The sequence below is a fragment of the Microtus pennsylvanicus genome, chromosome 2 (assembly GCF_037038515.1).
Source record: "Microtus pennsylvanicus isolate mMicPen1 chromosome 2, mMicPen1.hap1, whole genome shotgun sequence".
Classification (NCBI taxonomy): Eukaryota; Metazoa; Chordata; class Mammalia; order Rodentia; family Cricetidae; genus Microtus; species Microtus pennsylvanicus.
The window spans coordinates 109,079,416-109,102,771 of record NC_134580.1 but is presented as its reverse complement, the minus strand read 5'-3'; the positions used below and the strand labels follow the sequence as shown (position 1 = coordinate 109,102,771).

General features: G+C 42.0%; 1 protein-coding gene across 7 annotated transcripts in view; it reads left to right on the top strand.

Moving 5' to 3' along the window:
- The window catches only part of Dnaaf9 (dynein axonemal assembly factor 9), a 133,866-nt gene that overhangs the window by 3,801 nt on the left and 106,709 nt on the right, over positions 1–23,356 (top strand). For 6 of the 7 annotated variants that reach the window (XM_075962196.1, XM_075962194.1, XM_075962198.1 and 3 more), the window contains exons 2-6: positions 11,821–11,900; positions 13,184–13,303; positions 19,107–19,231; positions 20,375–20,471; positions 21,638–21,744. In XM_075962196.1, the coding sequence (XP_075818311.1) occupies positions 11,821–11,900; positions 13,184–13,303; positions 19,107–19,231; positions 20,375–20,471; positions 21,638–21,744 (529 nt within the window). The remainder of the gene's footprint in view (positions 1–11,820; positions 11,901–13,183; positions 13,304–19,106; positions 19,232–20,374; positions 20,472–21,637; positions 21,745–23,356) is intronic. The other variant, XM_075962199.1, reaches the window with a different exon arrangement.

Here is a 23,356-nt window from a genome sequence, read left to right as displayed (position 1 = left end):
GCCTCCCAAGTGCTGAGATTTCAGGCCTTTGGCACTTTGCCTGGCTTTCCCCTCACGTTGTCATTTGAAGGTTCATGTCAGGTTTCAGCCCAGCACTTCGTTGTCAGCTACATTTGGTTTCTTTCTTGGAGTTTGGTTTCTTTGTTGCTCTCTCTCTCCAGTGATGAAAGAGGCAGGCTTAACTAGTGAAGTTACATTCCTGGAGACTAGATAGTGCAAGTGCATGGAGTAAGGGAGTCCATTCTCACAGATGGAGAATGGAGATCAGAAGTGACAGTGCTGTCCTCAGAATTAGAGACTCCTTTCTCAGGTTCTGATCGTCATCACGCTGTCTATCGGGTAATTTCAGTTTCTGCCTCCCAAGCATGTAGAATTAGAGTCGCTTTCCCTTGTGAGTTGCTCTTGGCTCTTGGTTCATGAAATGTGCATAAGAATTGCACTGTAGTCCTGTTCAGTAAACGATTCTTGTCACTCTTGTTCCTTCTGCTGTGGTGGCTGTTACTGCTCCACATGGTTGTCCCTCTATCACTCTAGAACCTAAAGTGAACAAGAGAAAGAAGTTAAATGTCTCTGGGGTTTTGAAGTAATATATATATATATATATATATATATATATATATATATATATATATGTATATTTATATATATGTAAATTTTTATTTGGATTTTCTTAAAAATTTTATTTTATGTGTTACTGTTTTGCCTGTGTGTATGTCCATGCGCCATGTGCATGCTTGGTGCCTGCAGAGGTCAAAAGAGGTCATGGGATCTCCTGAAACTTGAGTTACAGATGGTTGTGAATCACCATGTTGGTGCTGAGAATCAAACCAAAGTCCTCTGCAAGAGTATCAAGTGTTGTTCACTGCTGCGTCATCTCTCCAGCCTGAATAAAAACTTTTTTGCTCTCCGGTGGTTGATATACTCCTTTAATTCCAGCATTTGGGAGGCAGAGGCAGAGGCAGATGCCTGTGAGTTTGGGACTAGCCTGGTCTACATATCTTTTTCAGACCAGCGAGGGCTGAATAATGAGACCTTCTCAAATAAAAATAAAATTGTGGTGGGTGGTTTTTTTTTTGTATTGTATTTTGAGACAGGGTTTTTCTGTGTAACTGTCCTGGCTGTCCCTGGAACTTACTTTGTGGACCAGGCTGGCCTTGAACTCACAGAGATCTGCCTGTCTCTGCCTCTCCAGTACTGGGATCAAAGACATGAGCCACCATTGCCTGGCTTCAAAAATTTTTAAAGAAATTTGTGTGTGTGTACGCACGTGTGCTTAGACAAAACACATGCCACAGGGTATGTGTGGAGGTCTGAGACCAGCTTGTCTGGAGTAGGTCCTCCTGCTATGTAGATCCTTAAGTCTCTGGGATTGAAATCAGATCGATGAGTTTTAGCAGCAAATACTTTTACCTACTGAACCATCATCTCTCTGGCCCTAGGATTTTTCCTTAACCAAAGTATAAATAACCTAACTTATCTGAACTAATACTAGGGAATCAGTGAAAATCTTTCTGAAATATACTGCCCTACCTACTTCAAAGTATTTTCCTGCAGAAGAGTCTCTTTCAGGAACTTCAGAAGTTCTTTGGTTGTTTCTCCAGTTCAAGGTCAGTCTATGTTATCTCAGACCCTGGCTGAGGTAACAAGTAACAACAAAAACCCTTCAAAACTCCCCAAACAGCTGCTTGTAATACTGGCTAGGAAGGCTCAGTGTGGTTTTAGGAGAAGCACAAAGATCTGCTTGTCAAGATTTGTAGCTTCATTTCAGCCCAGAAGTAATGGCCTCACTGTTTGCCTTTGCGCTTAGGTCTGGGGTAACAGTGTGCTTGCTGTGCTCCTTTAGTTCTGTGACATCCCTATAGCACAGTAACGTGGCAGTGTCCCCCAACTTCGGCGCTCCATGCTATGTAACTTAAACTATTGGTTTTGCCCTGAAATTTATTTTCAAAGGGTCTGGAGAGGTAGCTTAGCTGTAAAGGTGCTTGCCACCAAGCCTGAGGACCCATGGTAGACAGAGGAACCCAGTTCCACACCTGTGTGTACATATGCCGTGAGATATGTGTGCCAACACATACAATATACAACCCAGACAAATAAGTGAATACATCAATAGGAAAAAATTAAAAAGAATAAGGCATTATAGTTTGGGTACTTAAAACTGGCACCTTTTATTTAAAGCCTAGTTTGAAGAAAAGGCAGCTTACTTGGTATTTTATTTATTTTTGAGACAGGGTATCAATGTGTCAGTCCGTGGCTGACCAGGAACTTGCTCTGCAGACCAGGCTGGCTTCAAACTCGGAGAGATCCATTTACCTCTGCCTCCAGGGTGTTGGAATTGAAGGTGTGTGCCACCACACCTGGTTTTATTTAACATATTAACATTTTAAATTGTTTATGTACTCTGCGTGTGTACACGTGTGTACATGTTGGTGCATATGGTATGGCAATCAGAACTACTTGAGGGAAGAGGTTCTCTTCTCTTCCACCACATGAGGCCTGGGACTCTAACTCAGGTTGTCAGACCTGGTGGCACATGCCTTTGCCCACTGAGCCATCTCATTGGGCCCTTACCATGCCTTTTACAAACTTCAGTTTTGAAATAATTTTAGACGTGTAGATGAATTGTAATACAGAACGATGGTGCATTTATTACAACAAAGGCGTCAGTATTGGTGCAACACTTTAATTAGTAAACTTTTGTTTACCTGGAGTTTAGTCCTCCCAACTTTATTTCCCCAAATGAACTCTCTATTCTGAGATCTAACCTAGGCTTCCACATTCGTTTGAATCTGACATCCTTATAACAGTCAGCGATGCGAGGGAGGATAATTCCTGAGTGAATATTGTGGCGCTGATTTTACAAAGAGCAGGAAGTGAGAGAAGTGTTCACAGTCAGCCAGAGGGAAGGAGCAGCACGGAAAATATCGGTACAGTGAGCAGACCTCTGGATGGCATTTTCTGTTTGTGATGACTCGTTTTCTGGAATTCTTGAATTTAGCGTCCTTTTGTTGTTGTTTTATATTGATTTGGTTTTTCAAGACTAGAGTTTCTCTCTGTAGCCCTGGCTGTCCTAGAACTCACTCTGTAGACCAGGCTGGCTAAGATCCACCTGCCTCTGTCTCCCAAGTGCTGGGATTAAAGGTGTGAGCCACCACTGCCTGGCTGAATTTACCATCTTATTAATACAAATTCATGAAATTTGTATAGGCCTAAGTTTCAACTGAACATTAGCTTTTAACCATTTAAAATCAGGTGGTCTGTAAGGAATTACATCCAGTAGTTAGTAAGAGATTCTTAGCAAACGTGAGTTGCGTATTTATTCTCTGTTGCAGATGTTCTCCAGAGGAGACAGGCCTCTTCTGGTGTAAAGCTATCAAGGAGCTAGGCTGCTTCTGTGCTTTATTTGGTGACATTAGCAGGTAGTTTTCATGGTAAGAGGAGGAGAGTAGTCCTCTTAGTTGAGTCAGTGCCCCTACAAGAGATGCTTCTACACAGCTTCTGAACTAGCCTCCTTAGTCAGATAGCCCTAGAAGCAGAAGAATCTGGCCTATTGCTAACCTAAGTAAAGTGCATGTATTATTAAAGAAAGGGAAAATGAGTATGGTTGTACCCCAGCGATAGAACTGTCTAGAATGAGGATGATACTGCACTGGAGTGTTGGGGCTGTGTGGAGGTGGGTGTTTTAGTCAGTGTTGTGTGAAGAGACACCATTACCACAGCAATCCTTATAAAGAAAAACATTTAATTGGGTCTGGCTTACAGGTCAGAGTTCAGTCATCATGGCAGGAAGCATGCTGGCACACAGGCAGACATGTTGCTGGAGAGGTAGCTTAGAGGTCTACATCTGTATCCTCAGGCAGCAGGAAGAGCAGAGACACTGGGCCAGACTTGAGCATTTGAAACCCAAAGCCCGCCCCAGTGACACACTTCCTCTAACAAGGACACACCTACTCCAACAAAGAGTGCCACTCCCTAAGCACTTAAATATATGAACCTATGGGGGCCATTCTTGTTCAAACCACCACGTGATAGTAGCATGTTCTTCAGTCATACCGTATGTGTGTCAGTGTGAGTCATTTTATGGCTAGTGGTTAACCTCTTTTGGTCATGATAGTAGCAACATTTGTCTTACCTGTCACCAGTGTAGGACATCAGTGGAAATGGTATTTGTTGCCTTGCCACACGTCTGCCTCTGCCTTTCTTCAAGTTTCTTAATTTTGACAAGGGAAGTAGATGATAGTAGCTTTACTCTAAAGACCAGGCCTCGTCAGCTGTCTCAGTCCTATAGTGAGCTCATTCTGATCTAGACCTGAAGTCTAGGTTAATACAGATATGGTGGCCTTTGTTATTCTCACTGTGATTCCCTCTAGCATTGCAATATGAAGAATCTCTAAAGTTCAGAAAAGCTGAATTATTCAGTGAGTATTCCTATTTGCCATACCTAGACTCCATACTTACTGTGTTCGTTCTTTCTATGGCACTGCAGTCACGCCAGTCAGTGCTTGAGACCAGTCCCAGTGCTCTGGGATTGCTAGGCAAGCATTCTGTCGGAGAGCTGGGTCCTCAGCCTATCATTTATTCTACTTTTGAATATGGCTTGATCTTCTGTCCACTTGGAAGAGATGGAGATCACCAGAGCTGCCTAGAAGACTGAGAAACCGAGCTGCCTGAAAGAGACAGTCTGACCTGTTGAGCCGTCTGTAGTCTGTGCCATGAGCTCCAGGTTTCTTGCTTTTTTGCGCTGTTGACAGCTTTGTGAGGGGCTGTCTGTGAGTCATTTCTGTTCCTGTCAGGAGCCCCAATAAAACTCACTGGTTCACCAAGTTGAACTTCAGTGGTTTCCTTACTTTGGTCTGTCCTAAGTTCCCAATCTGGGATGAATAGACATTGATTGGTCTTCCTAGGAATAGTGTCTTACAACACAACTTGAAGTCCTGACCCTTCCACCTCTACCTCCCAGTTGTTGAGGTGACAGTTGTGCGTCTGTCACTGACTTTTAATTGACCTCCTGGAATCAGCCTATTTCCCTTTACTCTGCTATCAGTTAAGCCAATAGAGTCATTTATTGAAGTATGTGTCATTTCATATGTCATTGCTGTTTTCAGAACACTTCTAGTAAAGGCTCCCCTGTGAACTGAGGGGCTGGAGAGGTGTGTGTGTGGAGGTCAGAGGACAGCAAAGGAGTCAGTTCTCTCATCCACAATGTGGATTCCAAGACCAAACTCAGACTCTCCCACTTGGTGGCAAAACTTACCTGTTGAGCCATCTCACCTGCCCCTGCCCCTCAGCTGGTTTTACTTTTTTTGGTTTTTTTTTTTTTTTTTTTTTTTTTTGAGACAGGGTTTCTCTGTAGCTTTGGAGCCTGTCCTAGAACTAGCTCTTGCAAACCAGGCTGGCCTCATACTCACAGAGATCCATCTGCCTCTGTGTCCCGAGTGCTGGGATTAAAGGCGTGTACCACCACCACCCAGCTCGACTTGCTGTTTTGCAAAGAGTTTGTATCCAACACCCAAGCTAGCATCTCACAAATGCCTGCAACTCCAGCTCCAAGGGATCTGATGCTCTCTTCTGACCTCCACAGTCACCTGCACACACCTGGCATACATATATCACTTGTGAACTGGAGTTTTCCAGGGGGGAAAAAAGCCAAACCTGTGTGAAAGATTATCCAAGGCTTCTGACTGACTAGAATTTCATGAAAAGAATAGAGACGTGTCATTTGTTCAATGTCTTTTTTTACGCTAGACACTGGTTTGGATAGCTTGTAGCATCTTTTCTAGTTTAAATGGTAAAGTAATTGGGAAACTAGTGAGTAGAAAAAGATCGTGCATGGGTTTCCTGGCCTTTGAAGGAAGGCATCTGCTCATGTGTCATGCTCTGCACAAGAACACCAGTTCAGGCTGGCTCTCTAGAGGTGTCTGGCTCACCCTCTAGCTGGGGTTGATAGCCAAGTTGTTGCCACTGTAGCTTTCTGCAGCCATAGTGGTGGCCTCCCGTTCTCTTCACCGTCCAAGAGCTTGCAAAGCAACTGTGAACCTGAGAATGCCAAAGGCTCCACTTCTCTGCTATTGCCCATTGGTGACAATTGAGTTGTCATGCCCAAACTGTTTCTAAACCTAAGGAAAACCCAGAAATTAGTAATAGTGTAAAAGCAGCATTCTTCTTTGAGGTCTTGAAGATTGGACCCAGGATATTGTTATGTAAGTGCTTTACCACCCTGAAACGATTGTAGAATGTGTGTGTGTGTGTGTTCTGTATTAGGGATTGTACCCAGAGCCAGGCAAATGTTCTGCCATTGAGCTATATCCTCAGTTTATCCATGAGTTTTTTGTTGTTTTGTGGAATTTTTTTGTTTGTTTTTGTTCTTTTTTTTGCATTTATCTTTTACTTACTTGGTTGGGTGGGGGACATGCTCTCTGGGTGCATATATGGTGGTCAGAGGACAACTTGGGAGAATCTTCTTTTCTTTACCATGGGGTCCTGCCTATCCACCCCAGGTTTGGTGGTAAATGTCTTTACCCCTTGTTATTAGGGTTCCTATTGCTGTGATGAAACACCATGACTAAAAGCATTGGGGAGGGATGGGTTTAATTGGCTTATGCTTCCTTATCATTCATCACTGAAGGAAGTCAGCACAGGAACCCAAACAGGATAGGAACATAGAGGCAGGAACTAATGCAGAGGCCACTGAGACATGCTGCTTACTGGCCTGCTCGCCATGACTTACTTAATTTGCTTTCTTACAATTGCCCAGAACCACCAGACCAGGGGTGGTCCCACCCACAGTGGGCTGGACCCTCCCACTTCAATTGTTAATTAAGAAAATACCCTACAGGCTTGCCTACAGCCCAGTCTTGTGGAGGTACTCTAGTTTGTATCAAGTTGACATTAAACTGGCTGTCACACTCTCACACTCACTCCATGACTTCTGAAGGTAAAACTCTGTAAGTTGTGAACAAACGCAGGCCTATCCAGGATGTACCAGCTTTGCTCAGGTACTGTGAGCTGCAAAAGTGTTACTGTAGACTTTTGGGTGTATGTATGTAGACACATAATGAACTATCTTAACCTTTGGTTATAAGAATCAATGAAAACTTCAGTTTTGTACAAATTTTTTATTCTTTCTGAAAGGACAGTAAACTAGTATTTTATGCATATAGTTTCAGAAAGCATTAATATGAATAAAGCAGATATGCCAAGACGTTAACTGTGATTAATTCTGGGTTATGGGTGGGAATAGGTGGGAATAGGGTGATTGATTGTCCTTTTCTTTGAACTCATCAGGCCTTTTCTTTTTTTTGCTCTTAGTTAAAAGTAAATAATTAAGTAGCTGTAATGCTTCGTGGTTCCTTGACAGATCGGCTGTATTCTGGTTAAAGATTAAATCTGAGAAACAAGAAAACGTACAAAGGGGAAAAAACCTGAATTTAGTTTTACCCATTTGATACAAAAACACTAATCAGGATAATGTTCTACTTAAGGAAAAAAGACACTCTTTACATTTATGTGCGCCTGCTTTATTTGGACTGGACAGGATACAAGTAGGAAAAAAGTCTCCTATTTTCAGTATTGTCTTGGCTTTCAACAGCAGTTGCCGGGGAAACACTTTTGTTTCTTGGTCACATGATCTGGACATACTTTTTGTCAGTGGCTGGTTGTAAGTTTGTAGACCAAAGAGCTCTTAGTAACCTTGGCAGTTAGTCAGCGTGCTGTCCTGAATAGAAAATGGGCCAGAGGGCCAATGTGCAAAGTCTTTCCAGTGGGGAAATGACTAAAAAAGAAAGCGTACAGGGGCAGGTAGGTGTCATTTCTCAGGGAAAGAAGTTTATTTAATATTAAAATTATCTTGCCATTTTTACACTGTTGCTTCTAAAACCTTGCTATTCCATATGACTCTTTCCTCATAGCCTCTGTTATTATAAACTATCTTAACAGAAAAAGTAAAAGGATAGTATGATAAATACTCATGAAGCCTACCATATGGTTTATTTAATTTTTGAAATAGATCTTACTATGTAGCTCTAGCTGGCCTGGAACTCTGTCATCTCACTAGCTCACTAGACACCATATATTTTAGAAGAAATCCCCGCCCCCACAAGACACAGTTCCTCTGTGTAGCATGTGTAGCATTAGAGCCTGTCCTGCAGACCAGGCTGGCTTTGAATTCACAAAAGATCTGCCTGCCTCTGCCTCCTGAGTGCTGGGTTTAAAGGTATGCGCCACCACCACCTAGCTAGAATAAACTTTTCTATATCCATAAAATTTTTTGGCAGTTGATTGGAATTGTGTTAAACCTACATGCTAATTTGAGGAGAATTGATATCTGTACTATCTTGTGTAACCACACCCCTGAGTAAAAATGACTCTTCCTCACGTAGCAACCATCAACTGCCAATAGCTCCTCAGCTAGAGATGGGAGCTCATGAACCCTTTCCCCAGCTGTGTTGAAATTTTGACTGTAACTGGGCAATGGTGCATGCCTTTAATCCCAACACTTGGGAGGTAGAGACAGGCGGATCTCTGCAAGTTTGAGGCCAGTCTGGTCTACAGAGCAAGTTCCAACACAGCCAGCGCTACACGGAGAAAGGAGATATTTTGGCTTGCTCTTGTGCAGGTAAGCACACCCACTGTGAGTTCATGGGTGCAGTGTTGTGTCCTGTCTGGAAAACAGCACTTCACAGTACAGCTCCCTATCCTCCAGCTCTTAGTCTTTCCTCCTCTTCTGTGATGTTCACCAAGCCTTGTTGGGGTAGTCGTGGGGTTCCTACGAATGTCCCATTTAGTAACTCACAGCCACCTGTTTTATTCTCAGCATTTTGACCAGTTGTGAGCTTCTACAGTAACCACTAACCCTGTGCGAAAAGAAACTTCTTTGAGCAAGGTTGGGAGGAACATAGCTCTGTGAGTGTAAACAAATACTTAGAAAGCAGTTCGATGACTTCCAGTCAAGAATACAATAGTACTAGGTTTCCCCTGATTCCTGTGACCACCGCAGCCAAGGGCTTTGGGCCAAGTTTACAGTACCAGGCATGGATTTCCTTCTTTGGAGCAGGCCTCAAATCCAGTTATAAGGTGGCTGATTAACCCATAACATTCATGATATTATTATTATACCAGTGGGCACATCTTGCCTGGAAGGTTGTTATTGTAGCATAATATTATTGAAGCCTGTATAACATATTCCAGCACCATGAAAGCTGGCCATCAGGGAGAGAGTTCACTAGTCAGTTCCAGATGTGTTTCTCTGTCTGCAGTGAGAATGTGGGATGTCTTCTGCAGTAGATTTTTGTTTGTTTGTTTGTTTTTTCCAGAGAGAGAGAAAGAAAGTCTCTGATTGTGAGTCCTGGTAGGCCTGGAACTCACTGTGTAGACCAAGCTAGCCTTGAACTTGAAGAAATGCACTTACCTCGGCCTACAAAGTGTTGGGATTAAAGGCATGCACCACTGTGCCCAGCCTGAAATATATTTTGTGAAATTTTTTATGTGCATATTTTGGCTTTATGTGTTTCTATGCATCACATGTGTGCCTGGTTCCTCACGGAGGCAAGAAGAGCATGTCAGATCCCTGAACTGGACTTACATATGGTTATGAGCCACCATGTGGATGCCTTAAACTCAAATCCCCTGAAAAGCAGCCAGTGTTCTTATTACTGAACCATCTCTCCAGCTCTTTACTCTCTGTTTTTGGTAGACAACCAAGAGCAGTGGCAATACCCTGTCTTGTTTTGGGAGCCTTTGGAGCCTCCCTGATCAATAACTTATAGGGTAGGATCCATGCCTGGTACTGGATTTTCATCTAGTAGCCCATGTCTTCTGGGAGCAGCATTGTCCATCCTTGCTGCGTACCTCCTTTCATCTCTTTTTAAGTCATATTTTTCAAGAGGGCTGTGTGTGTGTGTGTGTGTGTGTGTGTGTGTGTGTGTGTGTGTGTGTGTGTTGTACCATGTATGTACAGGTGCCCCAGAAGGCCAGAAGAGGGCATTGGATCCCCTGGAACTGAAATTACAAGCAGGTATAAGTTGCCAAAGTGTGTGCTGGGTTCTGGACCTGCATCTTGGGAACTGAACTCTGGTTCTTTGGAAGAGCAGCAAGTGCTCTTAAATACTGCCATTTCTCCAGTCCCTTAAGTGATAGTTTAAAATGACACAGTAGTGGGTTTCCATGAGAGTTTTTTATTTTTATAAATCCTTAGTTTTGATTAACCCACCCCTACTCCTTTCTCTTTCCTCACAACCCTACCCCCAACCTACTTAAACCTTAAACTTCCCATGTTCTCCCGTCTTCCTTCATAGCACCTGTTTTCTACCATTCCCTCCCCCAGTTCAAGCTTCTTGCTCACCTCCTCACCCTTTCTGGTATCTTGACCTCTGCAAATATTGCAAGTTAAATATAAAAATCTAAAAATTTGAAGCTAGGTGCTGGGGCAATGCCGCTCTTGCATTGGACCCGAGTTCAGTTCCTAGTACCACCATTGAGTGGCTCACAACCATCTTAACTCCATCTCCAGGGGGATCCTGTGCCTCTGACTTCTGTGGGTACTTGCATGCATTTACACATAATTAACATTCTTTAAAAAGGAAAAGAAAACTCAAAGCGAGAACTGCATGTAATAGAGACATGCAGTGTGTATCTTTCTGGGCCTAGATTAGCTCGTTGTTATATTTTCCAGCTCCATCTGTTTTCCTGAAATTTTCATAATTTCGTTTTTTTTTACAGCTGAATAAAATTCTGATATGTGTATTATCACATCTTTATTATCCATCCGTTGATGGGCATTTAACCTGATTCCATTTCCTAGCTATTTTGAATTGACAGCAATAAACATAGATGTACCGGCATTTCTGTTGTAGGATATGAGTCCTTTGTGTAGATGCTCAGGAGTGCTAAGGCTAGGCTATATGGTAGTTCTATTTTTAGCTTTTTGAGAAGCTGCCACACACCATTTACCATAGTGTGTGCACCCATTTATACCCCTACATGCATATATCCCTGCCAACTAGTAAATAGGGGTTACTGTTTCCCATATGCTTGTCAGTACTTGTGATTTGTTTTCTTAATGATAGCCATTATGACTGGGGTAAAATGGAATCTCAAAGTGGTTTTAGTTTGCATTCCTAATGGTTAATGATACTGAACACTTAAAAATGTTTGTGGTGGGGTGTGGGCAAAGACCTGGAGGTGGTGAAGGATCAGGCTTGACCATGACATTAGGTACTCATCTTTAGGGTTACTGAGAAGGAATAGAGGGAGATAGAAAGGCAGAAGAGTCCATAGAGATTTCATTGTTTAGGAATACATGTTTCCTTACACTTTGTCTGGGTGCAAGAAATGTCCCTTCTGCCAAAGGAGTAATAGCTCTCTAGAAATCAAGTGTTTCTCCTGTGCCGAGATTCTATGAGGGTGGTCAAATGGATGAATTGGAGCTGAGTTTGTTGAGCCATTTATGTCAATTTTTGTTTGCTACTTTTGATACAGGCTGGTAAAGACCAAAATTAACCTAAATCAGCATGGAAACTTGTCTTTCAGATCCAACAAAAGTAAAAAGGCATTGGGAATTCTTGAATCATCTCCTGATTGATTATGAATAGGGCCTTGGTGTCATCCTTCACTGAACCAAAGAGCCACTGACAGACTGGTTTATAATCAGTAGTCCAGATAGTCTTTAGACCACTTATACATAATCATCTGGTCCAGAAAATGGAGGAGAAGGCTATGGTTCTAAGTATCAGCGTCCGGACCTAACAAAGCCATCCCTCCTGCGTGTGCCTTTTAGGGATTTTCATGCAATGCTACACTCAAGAAACTGTTGTTCTGTTACAGCTGCAGCCGTCTCCGCCAGGTTCAGAACATCCTGACACAGAGCAGCAAGTCTCAGCCTGATGGGATTCTCTGCATCCTAGGTCAGTGTTTTCATGAAGTGGGACTCACAGTGGCAGTGGTTTGCATTCTTTAACTCAGGAAGATGATGATGATAATAATAATGCTATCATGGAAGGTACATTGTAGGTTAGTGTCTTCCCAGTTCTCTTCCCTGTGAAATCTCCTGTTCTATTGTGGGTGAATATTAAAAGAGATGTCAGTGAGATAAGGAGCTCCTGCTGCAACCCATTCTTTCTAAAATCATATAGACAACAGCTACTGACCCTAACCCTGCCATCCTGCGCATGGCTGTAGGCCCGGGATGCCTCAGACATTGGGAGGCAGTGGTAAAGACAGTGTCATTTAATTTCTTTTGTATCTGGTCACACCTTTCTAGATAACCTTAGTGAGGGCCATCTGCAGGAGCATATATCACCACACCACACTCAGAGTGCATCCCTTCTGATGCTTGTGAAGGATTAGGGTTTTTTGTTCCACCCTCGTGTCTTCATCTTTTTCAAACCACCATTCACACATTTTTCATAAAGATCTCTTTGAGATCTGTTCTTGGGCTAACTGAAAGTATTCCAAAATCTTTAGTAAGTCAATAGAAGACCATATTTGCTGGTTCTTTCTGCCCTTAAGAATTGCTTTTTATGGGGCTGGAGATGTCTTAGTAGTTAAGAGCACTTGATGTTCTTCCAAAGGACCCAGGTTCGATTCCCAGCACCCACATAGTGACTCACAACCATCTGTAATTCCAATTCTAGGGGACCTTATGTATCCTGGAGGGTGCTCTTCTTGCCTCATTGGGCACCAGGCATACATGGTACACACACATACATGTGGGCCAAACACCTATATATGTAAACTAAAAACCAAAAGAAAAAGATGCTTTTCAGAAATCAACAGTCTTAGTAATATTTGTTTCTTAATTCTCCCATCTATGTAGATCTTGAGATCCAAGAAAGGTGTCTTATGGTTCAGCCTGTTTCTTTAACAAGGGGTTGTTTATTTAGTTTTAGCTCAAAACTGGTTTGAACTGGGGCTGGAGAGATGGCTCAGTGGTTAAGAGCATTGCCTGCTCTTCCAAAGGTCCTGAGTTCAATTCCCAGCAACCACATGGTGGCTCACAACCATCTGTAAAGAGGTCTGGCGCCCTCTTCTGGCCTGCAGGCATACACACAGAATATTGTATACATAATAAATAAATACTTAAAAAAAAAACCGGTTTGAACTGCCTGAAGCCAGGAGGGCTTTATCACTGGCATTTATTGTGTTCCATGGTATAAGACTGCTAGTCACAGCCTTCCTTGCCTTGCAGGAATTGACAGCAGGTACAACGAAGGCTGCAGGGAGCTGGCCAATTACCTTCTGCTCGGATTATACAGTCAGAATACCACTGATTTTGAGAAAACAGGATTTTCTGAAGAAATTCTGGATGGTAAGTCTGTATTATAGTGGCAAATGGTAGGAGAGAGTGGTTTATTTCTTTGGATCCTTAATTCATGATTTTTTTAAAAAAGTTTTAATTTTAATTTATTGTGTGAGTGTTTTATTTGCATGTTTGAAAGTGCACCTTGTGTGTGCTTGGTGTCCTTGGGCCAGAAGAGGACATTGGATCTGGAACTGGAGTTACAGGTGGTTGTGAGCCAACATTCAGGTGTTAAGATTGAAACCCAGTCCTCTGGAAGAGTAGCAAGTACTTTAACTGCTGAGCCATCTCTCCAGCTCCAATTCATGGGCTTTTGTTTCTGTGGGGTTTTTTGTTTCTGTTTCTGTTTTTGTGGGTTTGTTTGTTTGTTTGTTGTTTGTGGCAGAGTCTTGTGTAGCTCTAAATGGCTTGAAGCTCGCTGTGTAGACAAGGCTGACTTTGAACTGACACCTACCGCCTCTGCCTCCCTAGTGCTGGAATTAAAGACATACACTCAGCACCCCGTGCATGATTTTTTAATGGGAAAATGTGGTCGAATTTCAAGTAGTTCAATGCTCTGGTAAATTCTTGCCTTATTTTGCTTTATTGGCTGAATGATGTGTGATGTCCTAATTAGTCTTGAAATTGGCAATCCTCTGACCTCAGCCTCCCAAGTAGCTAGTATTAACAACTGATAAGATTTTGTCTCTTTAATAGTGAAAAGTTGCATTTCCTAATTGACCTATTAAGTAATATATTCTGTTGGTCACACATTGCATAACAGACTGTCAACAAGCAGGTTCCAGAATACATTTATTGGGTAAATCATCTTTGAGACCAAAAGCTGACATCAGGGTTTGGCATTCTCTGTTGGCAGTGCACTAGCTTTTCTTAGTATTGCCTGCTGCTGCTTTTCACCGAAGATTTAGATTGTGTGCTGTTGCCCACTGAAAGCACTTTGAGCTTTGAGGCAAGGATGATTTGTTCTTGTAAGCTGCTCTTGTGAGGAAGAACACTTCATGTGGATGGTTAGCTGAGGAACAAGGGCCTATTGTCCTGCTGTCCTTGGGAATTGTTTTTCGTGTGACTTTATACAATGCAGGCTTTCTGCCTGCAGTCTGCCTTCTCTGGCTTGGAGACACTGCGTGTGTTGATGCTGCTGTGGGCTGTTGCCCAGGAGCTATCCCTGATATCATATATTTAGCATTATAAATTGTCTGCGAGATGAGTCAGAAGACCTACAACAAACAAGTGAAACTGGACAAGAGACAAGACGCTTTTGCAGGGCAGCTGGGAAGGGCATGAAAGCAAACATTTGATGTCAGATGATCTCACTTGAGTATAGTGGTTCTCAGCTGGGGGGCAGTTTTGTCCCTTGGGGGACATTTAGCAATGTCTGAAGACATTTTTGATGGCCATGGTTTGGACCATGGTACTACTGGCATCTAGTGGATGCCAGGGCTGCTGCTAACATCTCAAAGTGCACAAAAAGCCTCAATTCCATGATGAAGAGTTATCTGACTTAAACTGTCACTAGTTCTGAGTCACAGACTAATGGAAAATTCTGTCATGCTAAAGTCCCCAGTACTGTCGGTTCATAGTTTAGTCAAAGCTGTCCTTGTTACAAATACAGAAAAAGCAGACTGAAATTACTCTTTTTGTTAATATCCTTTCTTCCTTTTCCTTCCTTCTTTCATCTTTCCGTCTGAGGTAGGCGCTCTCTCTGTACTCAGACTGGCTTTAGATCCACAGTGCTTCCAGTCTCCTGGGTGCTAGGTTTACACACATGAGCCACCACTGTTATCTTCATCCGTTCTTTTTCTTTTTAATTTTTGATATTAAAATAAAATTATAACATTTTTCCTTCCCTTTCTTTCCTCTAAACAAGTGGTTCTCAACCTGTGTGACCCTTTTTGGCAACCCTCTATCTTCAAAAAACATTTACATTATGATTCATAACAGTAGCAAAATTACGGTTATGAAATGGCCAATGAAAATAATTTTATGGTTGGGGTTTACCACAACACGAGGAACAACTGTATTAAAGAGTCCTAGCATTAGGAGGGTTGAGAACCACTGCTCTAAAACCTCATGTTCTTCCCCTTCCCTTCAAATTCATGACCTCTTTTTAAATTATTATTGAGTACATATACATATATATTCCTATATATAATCTTCTCAGCTCATATAATGTCACTTGTACGTACGTTTTTAGGGCTGACCATTTGTCTCTGGACAACTAGTTGGTGTGCTCTTCCCTGGAAGGCCACCTCTCCTTCTCCCAGTGTTTCTCAGTTGCCTGTAGTTTTTTTTGTGTAGAGTTGAGGCTTCAAGGGCTTTTCCCTGTCCACTTAGACATGTCCATTGGTAACGTCCTTGCTCAACTCATGTTTGGATGGTCATATTGGTGAGACTTTTATGGATGTAGCTTCTGACATTACAATTGTTTTTTAATTCATTTGTTTGCTTGTTTGTTTCAGATTTTGATTTAAAATTACTGGGCCAGGCCAGGTGTCTCAAGCCTTTCATCCCAGCATTTGGGAAACAGAGGCAGGTGGATCTCAGTGAGTCTAAGACTGGCCTGGCCTACAGAGTGAGTTCCAAGACAGGCAGGGCTTGAATAAAATAAATTTTCTTTCAGGGGGCTGGAGACAGGACTCAGTGGTTAGGAACATTGACTGTTCTTCCAGAGGACCTGGATCCAATTCCCTGTACCCATATGATGACTCAGCTGTCTACAGCTCCAGTCCCAGGGGATCAGAGGCCCTCGACTGGCCTCTTTGCATGTACCAGGAATACAAGTGAGACACAGACATACATGTAAGCAAAACACCCATACAAATAAGATAAAGTAAACACCTCAAATATAAAATATCTTCCCTTAAATGTAGTGTTCTGGTCAGAATTTATTTTGGAAGCTTGTACTTGATACACATTTCACTGCAACCATAGTTACAAGGGACATATCAGTACTAAAATTAAGGAAAATGCTTAATTCCTAAAGATGTGTTTTTTCTTTTTCTTGTTTTTTGGCTTTATCCTGTCATTTGTCACAGTGGATACTTAGCAAATAAGCGTTTTTCTCCAAATTAATAAAGTCATTTTTATATCCACATAGTTTGAAAGCTAAAATCACCAGATTGTTGTTGCTGCTGCTGCTGTTGTTGTTTCTCCTTCTTCCCCCTCCTTTCTCTTCTCCCCTCCTTCTCCTATCCCTCTTCTTCCTCCTCCTCCTCCTCTTCTTCCTCTTCCTCTTTTAATTTTTGAAGCAGAGCTTCACGATGTAGTCCTGCTGTCCTGGAACTTGTTATGTAGACCACACTGGCATCAAACTCAAAGAACTCGAATTCACAGAGATCCTCCTGCCTCTGTTTCCTAAGTGCTAGGACTAAAGGCACAGGCCACCACAACTAGCATGCTTCTACCTTTAACTTTATGAGCATAAAAAGGCCAATGTGAGATACTTATTTTTCAGACATTTTCAAAAGTATTAAACACAATTTTACTACTATTACTACGATGATGATGATGATGATGATGACGACGACGACGACAACAGGTTCTCTTTATGTAGCTCTGGCCATCCTGGAACAGACTGTGTAGACTAGGCTGGCCTCAAACTCACAGAATTCTGTGATTAAAAGCTTGTTCTACCACACTGGCCAGCCCTACTATCCCTTGTCCTTTTCTCCTCTTCCTTGTCCTCCTGCTTCTTCTCATTCTCCTGCTGCTGTCCTTTTGGGGGGATTTTTTTTCACACCAGTGTCTCTATTTAAATCAGGGTGTCATCCTTGAACTTGAATCATAAGCATGTGCCATGATGTCCAGCTTCCCTGCTTCATTCCTCTTCCTCCTCTTCCTCCTCCTCCTCCTCCTCTTCCTCTTCCTCTTCCTCCTCCTCCTCTTTCTCCTCCTCCTCCTCCTCCTCTTTCTTCTTTTGAGGTAGAATCTGGCCATCCTAGAACAAGTCACTGCATATAAAGACCATGCTGGCCTTGAACTCACAGAGATTCTCATACCTCTGCCCTCACCCCCATTGCTTGGATTAAATGATTAAAGTCACTACACCTGACCATATTTTCTTCTTTATTTGTTTAACTCTGTTAAATATCAATCTATTGAGAGTACGAAATTTGTTAGCAATTGTTACATTTGTGGGGTCTTTTTTGTTTGTTTTTGGATCCTAAGTCTTTAGGGTTACACTTCAGTGTATAGTATGTGTGGTGTATAGTGGATCATGTGTGGTGTATGATGGGTGCCTCATGTTTTCTGGTATCACAAAATTTCTCCCTTAGCAGGTAGTCTACAGGGCTCTGGGGGTGGTGGGATGTGAGGAAACCCAGTACTGAGACATAAGAGAGGGTTGTTTCTTCCTTTGCACTTTTCTTCCAGCAAGTCCTAGCTTAGTCTTGTTAGAAAGAGGTCTAGTGGCACCGCCGTCACAGGAGCCATGGAATGAAGCCCGCTTTTCTTTTGGAATTATGCCTAGACTACTTTAGTAATTCTGCCCTATCCCATTACCCTCTCAGGGATCTTGACTTTGCCTGGGTTTCTTTGTACCCTTGGGATTTCCTTATTTACTTGATCTACCAATGTTGATGACTGTTCTAAATCTGCTGTCTGTTGGTATGTTTCCAGAAGCTCTTTCACTTGCCTGCATTTCCTTCCTTCCAGCCTTTCCTGTGTGCAGAGTTCACTGCTGCACACAGTAACCTTTTCTAAGACTGACAGGCAGTGTCCAGACTCACAGTTAGTTGCCTGGAGCCAAATGAACCTTTGGCCAGGAATTTTAGACACTGGTTTTAGTGTGTAGTCCCTGCTGTTGGTGCTGTTTCTTGACTCAGTAGCCCTGTAATTTCTGTTTGATACTTATCTCCTCGTCGAAGTATTTTGTTTTTGTTTTTTGGTTTTTTTTTTTTTTGGTTTTTCGAGACGAGACAGGGTTTCTCTGTGGCTTTGGAGCCTGTCCTGGAACTAGCTCTGTAGACCAGGCTGGTCTCGAACTCAGAGATCCGCCTGCCTCTGCCTCCCGAGTGCTGGGATTAAAGGTGTGCGCCACCACCGCCCGGCGTCGAAGTATTTTGTAAAGCCAGGTGTGGTGATGCACATCTGAAATCCCAACACTTTGAAGACAGAGGCGAGGAACGCTGTAAATTCAAGGCCAACCTGGTCTACACAGTGAATTCCAGATCAGCCAGGTCTGTGTAGCCTGAAAAAGAACAGGCCTGGTGGCACAGTTCTGAAATCACAGCTGCTTGGGAGGCTGAGACAGGAGCATTGTTCAAGGCCTCCCTGTGCCAAGTACCGAGTGGAAAGCCAGCTGAGGCAATTTAGAGTGATGTGTGCCAGCCTAGGACCTGTGTAGCTCTAGCTCAACCTTCAGTATGCAGCCGCTGTCATCAGTTAATTGGTAAATAAAGAAGAAACATAGTACCGCATCTCTGAGTTTGTTGAACTTTGCGGTACACTGCTTCAGCTAATGAAGCCTGCTCTTTTGACTTATTCTGGGCATACACTGTCATATCTAGGAGGCCGTCATAGGAAGAGCATTGTAGCAACACTAGAAAATCCTTACTGTCCACACTTGACCCTGCTTGGTTAAATAATTATACATTTAGACTTTTGTTACATTGTTTCTGAAATAGCTGTATGTTTTGGTTTTGAGATTTATTTGTTTGTTTGTTATAATAGAAATGAACCCAGGGCCTGGCCATGCAACCTTGAATTACTGAACTACAATTCATTAGGCATTAGTGGAAGTTACTATTTTCTGGGCAGAAACTGTCTGAAGGGAAAGCCTTTGACAATTTTGTGTTTTGCTTTTTTCTTACAGATGTGATTATATTGATTAAATCAGATAGTGTCCATTTGTACTGTAATCCTATCAACTATGGATACCTTTTGCCTTATGTAGCACATTGGAGAAACCTGCATTTCCACTGCATGACCGGAAATGAGGTGAGGAGGGAAGACAGGCTAAGTACTTCATTCAGCAAAGTGTCAACTTGGACCAGAAGCCCCTTAGCAAACATCACAGATCCAGCGTCAGAATATGGTCACACAAAAATGAATATTCAAGAAAAAAGCTTTTTAGTTGTTTACCTGGTAGAGACAAAAGAGCTTTTACACTGGGCTTCTGAGCCCACCATCCTGAGCTGCCTTCCTCACCTATTCTGTCCCATGCTCAGGGACTGCCCCTGCAGGCTTTTCCAACCTCCACATTCAGGGCCAGAGCAGGCAAGAATAGCTGCAAATGTCACTCAACCCAAAGTTGTAGGCTTATTTAAATAGTTATAGGATCTTTATTTTTATTTATTTGTTTTGTTTGAGACAGGGTCTCACTGTGTAACCCTGACGGCCTGAAACTCAGAGGTCTACTTACCTCTGTCTCCTAGGTGCTGGGATTAAAGGCATGTCCCACCAGCCAAGAAGATTATTATTTTTTAATATAATTTGATAATGCAATTTTTGAGTGAGTCTAAACTATAGATGACAAAGTAGAGTTACAGTGTCAAAAGACTGGACATGCCTAACAAAGCTTAGAATTTCTTAAACTTTGGGACATTTATGTCTAGGTTCTTAGTGTCTATTTCAAATAGAAAACAAAACCCTTTGGGTTCTTTCTAGAAAGAAAACTGGGAATTTTCTGCCTGTAATGTCATGGCAGTTTCTACCCAGCATTAATTAAGACCTTTTATTTCCATGTGATTGTTGGGGGAACTTGGAGGAACAGGTCTTATGTCTTCCATTTACATCTCAGTCAATCCATTTAGGGTTGAGTTTTGTTTATGAGATGAAGAAATGGAGACTGCCTTTGACAACAAACAGGATAGGTTGACTTTAGAGCCCAGCCTTCCCTAGTTGACAACAAACAGGATAGGTTGACTTTAGAGCCCAGCCTTCCCTAGTTGACAACAAACAGGATAGGTTGACTTAGAGCCCAGCCTTCCCTAGTTGACAACAAACAGGATAGGTTGACTTTAGAGCCCAGCCTTCCCTAGTTGCCATTTAAGACAAATCCTGAGGCTGTACAGTGATAATGTGAAACTTTGGCTGATGTATCTTATCAAAGCTCATCTTCCTTTTAATTTCTCTTTTTAGTATGAAGATGAGGAAGCAGCAGAAGAATTTAAAATTTCCAGTTTTGTGGACATGGTTCGAGACTGCAGTAGAATTGGTATTCCTTACAGCTCCCAAGGTGAGTATCTGACATAAGCATTTAAGAAATTTGCTTGGATGATGTGCAGGCTGAATACCCCTATCTCTTTCATGGTAGATATTTGGCTAGAAAACCATTTGACCCATTTTCACTAAGGCAAAGAATCAGCCAGAATGAAATTTAGGGACACTCCTATATAAGCTTCTGTTCATAACTGTGAAATTACCACAATAACATACCAAGGCTACCTGTAGTCAAGGAGAACTGATAAGGGATTTAGCATAATTAACATCTAGTCTGTATCATTTATTACTTAGAGTATAGATATGAGGCATCTTCATAATAGGAAATTGTAGTTTGAATAGCTATTTAAAAAGTATGCTTATGAAGTGAGAAAGATGGCCAAGAGCATGTACTGGTCTTTCAGAGGACCTGAGTTTGGTTGTTGACAGCCATACATATCAGGTAGCTCACAACTGCTTGTAACTCCAGTTCCAGGGGATCTGGCTCGATGGATACCCATACATATATACACATGAGTTAAAATAAATCTTTTTGCCAGGTGTGGTAGCATGTACCTTTAATCCCAGCACTTGAGAGGCAGAAGTCGGTGACTGTCTAAAAGTGTGAGGCCAGTATGGTCTACATAGTGGGTTCCAGGCTGGCCAAGGCTACATAGAGACCCTGTCTCAAACAAAAAAACAAGCAAACAAAAATGCTTATACGACATGGAATACAGGGGAAAAATCAACAAGTTTACTAGTGGTAATATTATGGAAAGAAAAAAAACACTGAATATTGAAATTGTTATTACATCAAGGACACCCATTTTGTTTTGTTTTGTTTTGATACAGGGTCTTACTGTAGCCACTCTTTGCCTAGGCTGTCCTCAAACTCTAGAGATCTGTCTGCCTGCTGAGTGCTGGAATTAAAGGTGTTCAACACTGCTGCTCAGCTTACTTTTTTTTTTATAGAAAACTAAAATGGGAACATGTGTTATAGAGAAGTCTGAATTTATATTATTTGCTTGTGATTTTAATTTTCTTGAATTTTGCATTATAGTTCTAATTTCAGTGTCTAACTCTCTTATCTGTTCATACTTATTTGCTAGAAGGGGGCGATGCTTGCCTAACACATGAGATTGGGTTTGAACTGTTATGTCCAAGATGGTATTTGATATGTGTTGGTGTATGTGATTCTTCTAGGTCACTTGCAGATATTTGATATGTTTGTGGTAGAGAAGTGGCCAATTGTACAGGCCTTTGCACTTGAAGGCATTGGAGGAGATGGGTTTTTTACCATGAAATATGAGGTATGTATGAAAACTAGTACGTTTGGTTATTGTCACAAAGTGAACATGAAGTTTTAAAATAAGAAGATCTTACTATGTAGTCTTGGCTGGAACCAATAAGAGATCTGCCTGTCTCTGCCTTCCAGATCCTAGGATTAGAGTATCACCATGCCTGGCACAGTGTTCACATAGAAACTATATTATTTGCAATACTATAATTAAGTATATTAAACCAATAGCTTAAGCATTTTTCTAGCTAGCTCTTACATCTTAAATTAACCCATTTCTGTTATTTTATATTTTACCACAAAGCTCGTGGTTTACCGGCAAGGTTCCAGAACATATCTGTCTCCTTTGGCAGCTACATGATGTCTCTCTAACTCTGCCTACTCTCTCTGTATATATCTCTTCCAGCCTGGCTATGTTCTACTCTGCTATAGGCTGAAGGATCTTCTTTCATTAACCAAGAAAAGCAACACATATACAGAAGGACTTTCCACACCAGCACAGTGTTTTTATTTCTGTATTTTTTGCATATTGGAGATGACCAATAAATATCTGTTGAGATAGATTAATGGGAGAGAGTGAGTCTAGAAAATGACACTCATTCATAGTACAGGTTAGTGGGGATGGCCTGGTGACAGAAAGCATCTGTTTGACTCCAGGAGACCCCAACTGATGTGACATCACCCAACAGAAAACCAGGGAGGGGAAGCATTGTCATGCTAGAAATGGGGACATCTTGTTGAAATAGTACATGTAGAAGCAAGTCAAAGGTCTAACATCCTGAGGAAGTGCGGGGAGACTTGCCTAGCAGGACACCACGCTCTCTAAGGCTGTTTGTGAACTTTATAGTTACAGTGTGCAAGTAAGGCTTTGGGAGTTGCCCTTGAAATGTCCACAAATTTAAAAGGAACTTGGAGGGAATCAGGCCACAGTAGAAAGAAAGGAAACCATTTTACAATAATGGTTATTTTTGTTTTATCTTTTCTGGGGTTTTTTTGTGGGGGAAGGGTTCAAGACAGGGTTTCTCTATGTGTAGCCCTGACTGTCCTGGAACTAACTTTGTAAACCAGGCTAGCCTTGAACTCAAGAGATCTGTTTGCCTGCCCTTGCCTCACGAGGGCTGAGATTAATGATATATATAAAGTGATTTAATTTGAACAGTGACTCTCTGTGGTAGGTACTGTTTTATGTCTCTCTAACAGAGGGATTAAATGAATTTTCCCAAAGATACAGAGCTAGTGAGTAGTGAGTGACAGGGCTCAGTCCAGGCCCAGATGATCTGGCTTTAGAGCCTGTGCTCCTAACCTGTGCTGTGCCTGGAGTGACATTAAAAAGTGGCACACCATTGATACAGTTCAAGTGAGACAGGCTTTATGGCTCTTGCCTTAGATGTTTCATACTGTGAAGTCATATTCACAAGGGAAAATCCTCCTTCCCTCTGAAACCTTTGAAGGGTTAATACAGATCTTTATTCTGGGGTCTTGCCTTTAAGGGTGGGATGGGCTATGTGAAGGAAATAGCAAATATCATATAAGACTACAAATCTTGTAGGTGGGGTGTCCCAGGAGCCACTTCCAAATTACCATACAGAGGCGGATATTAATTGTAAATGCTCAGCTGATAACTC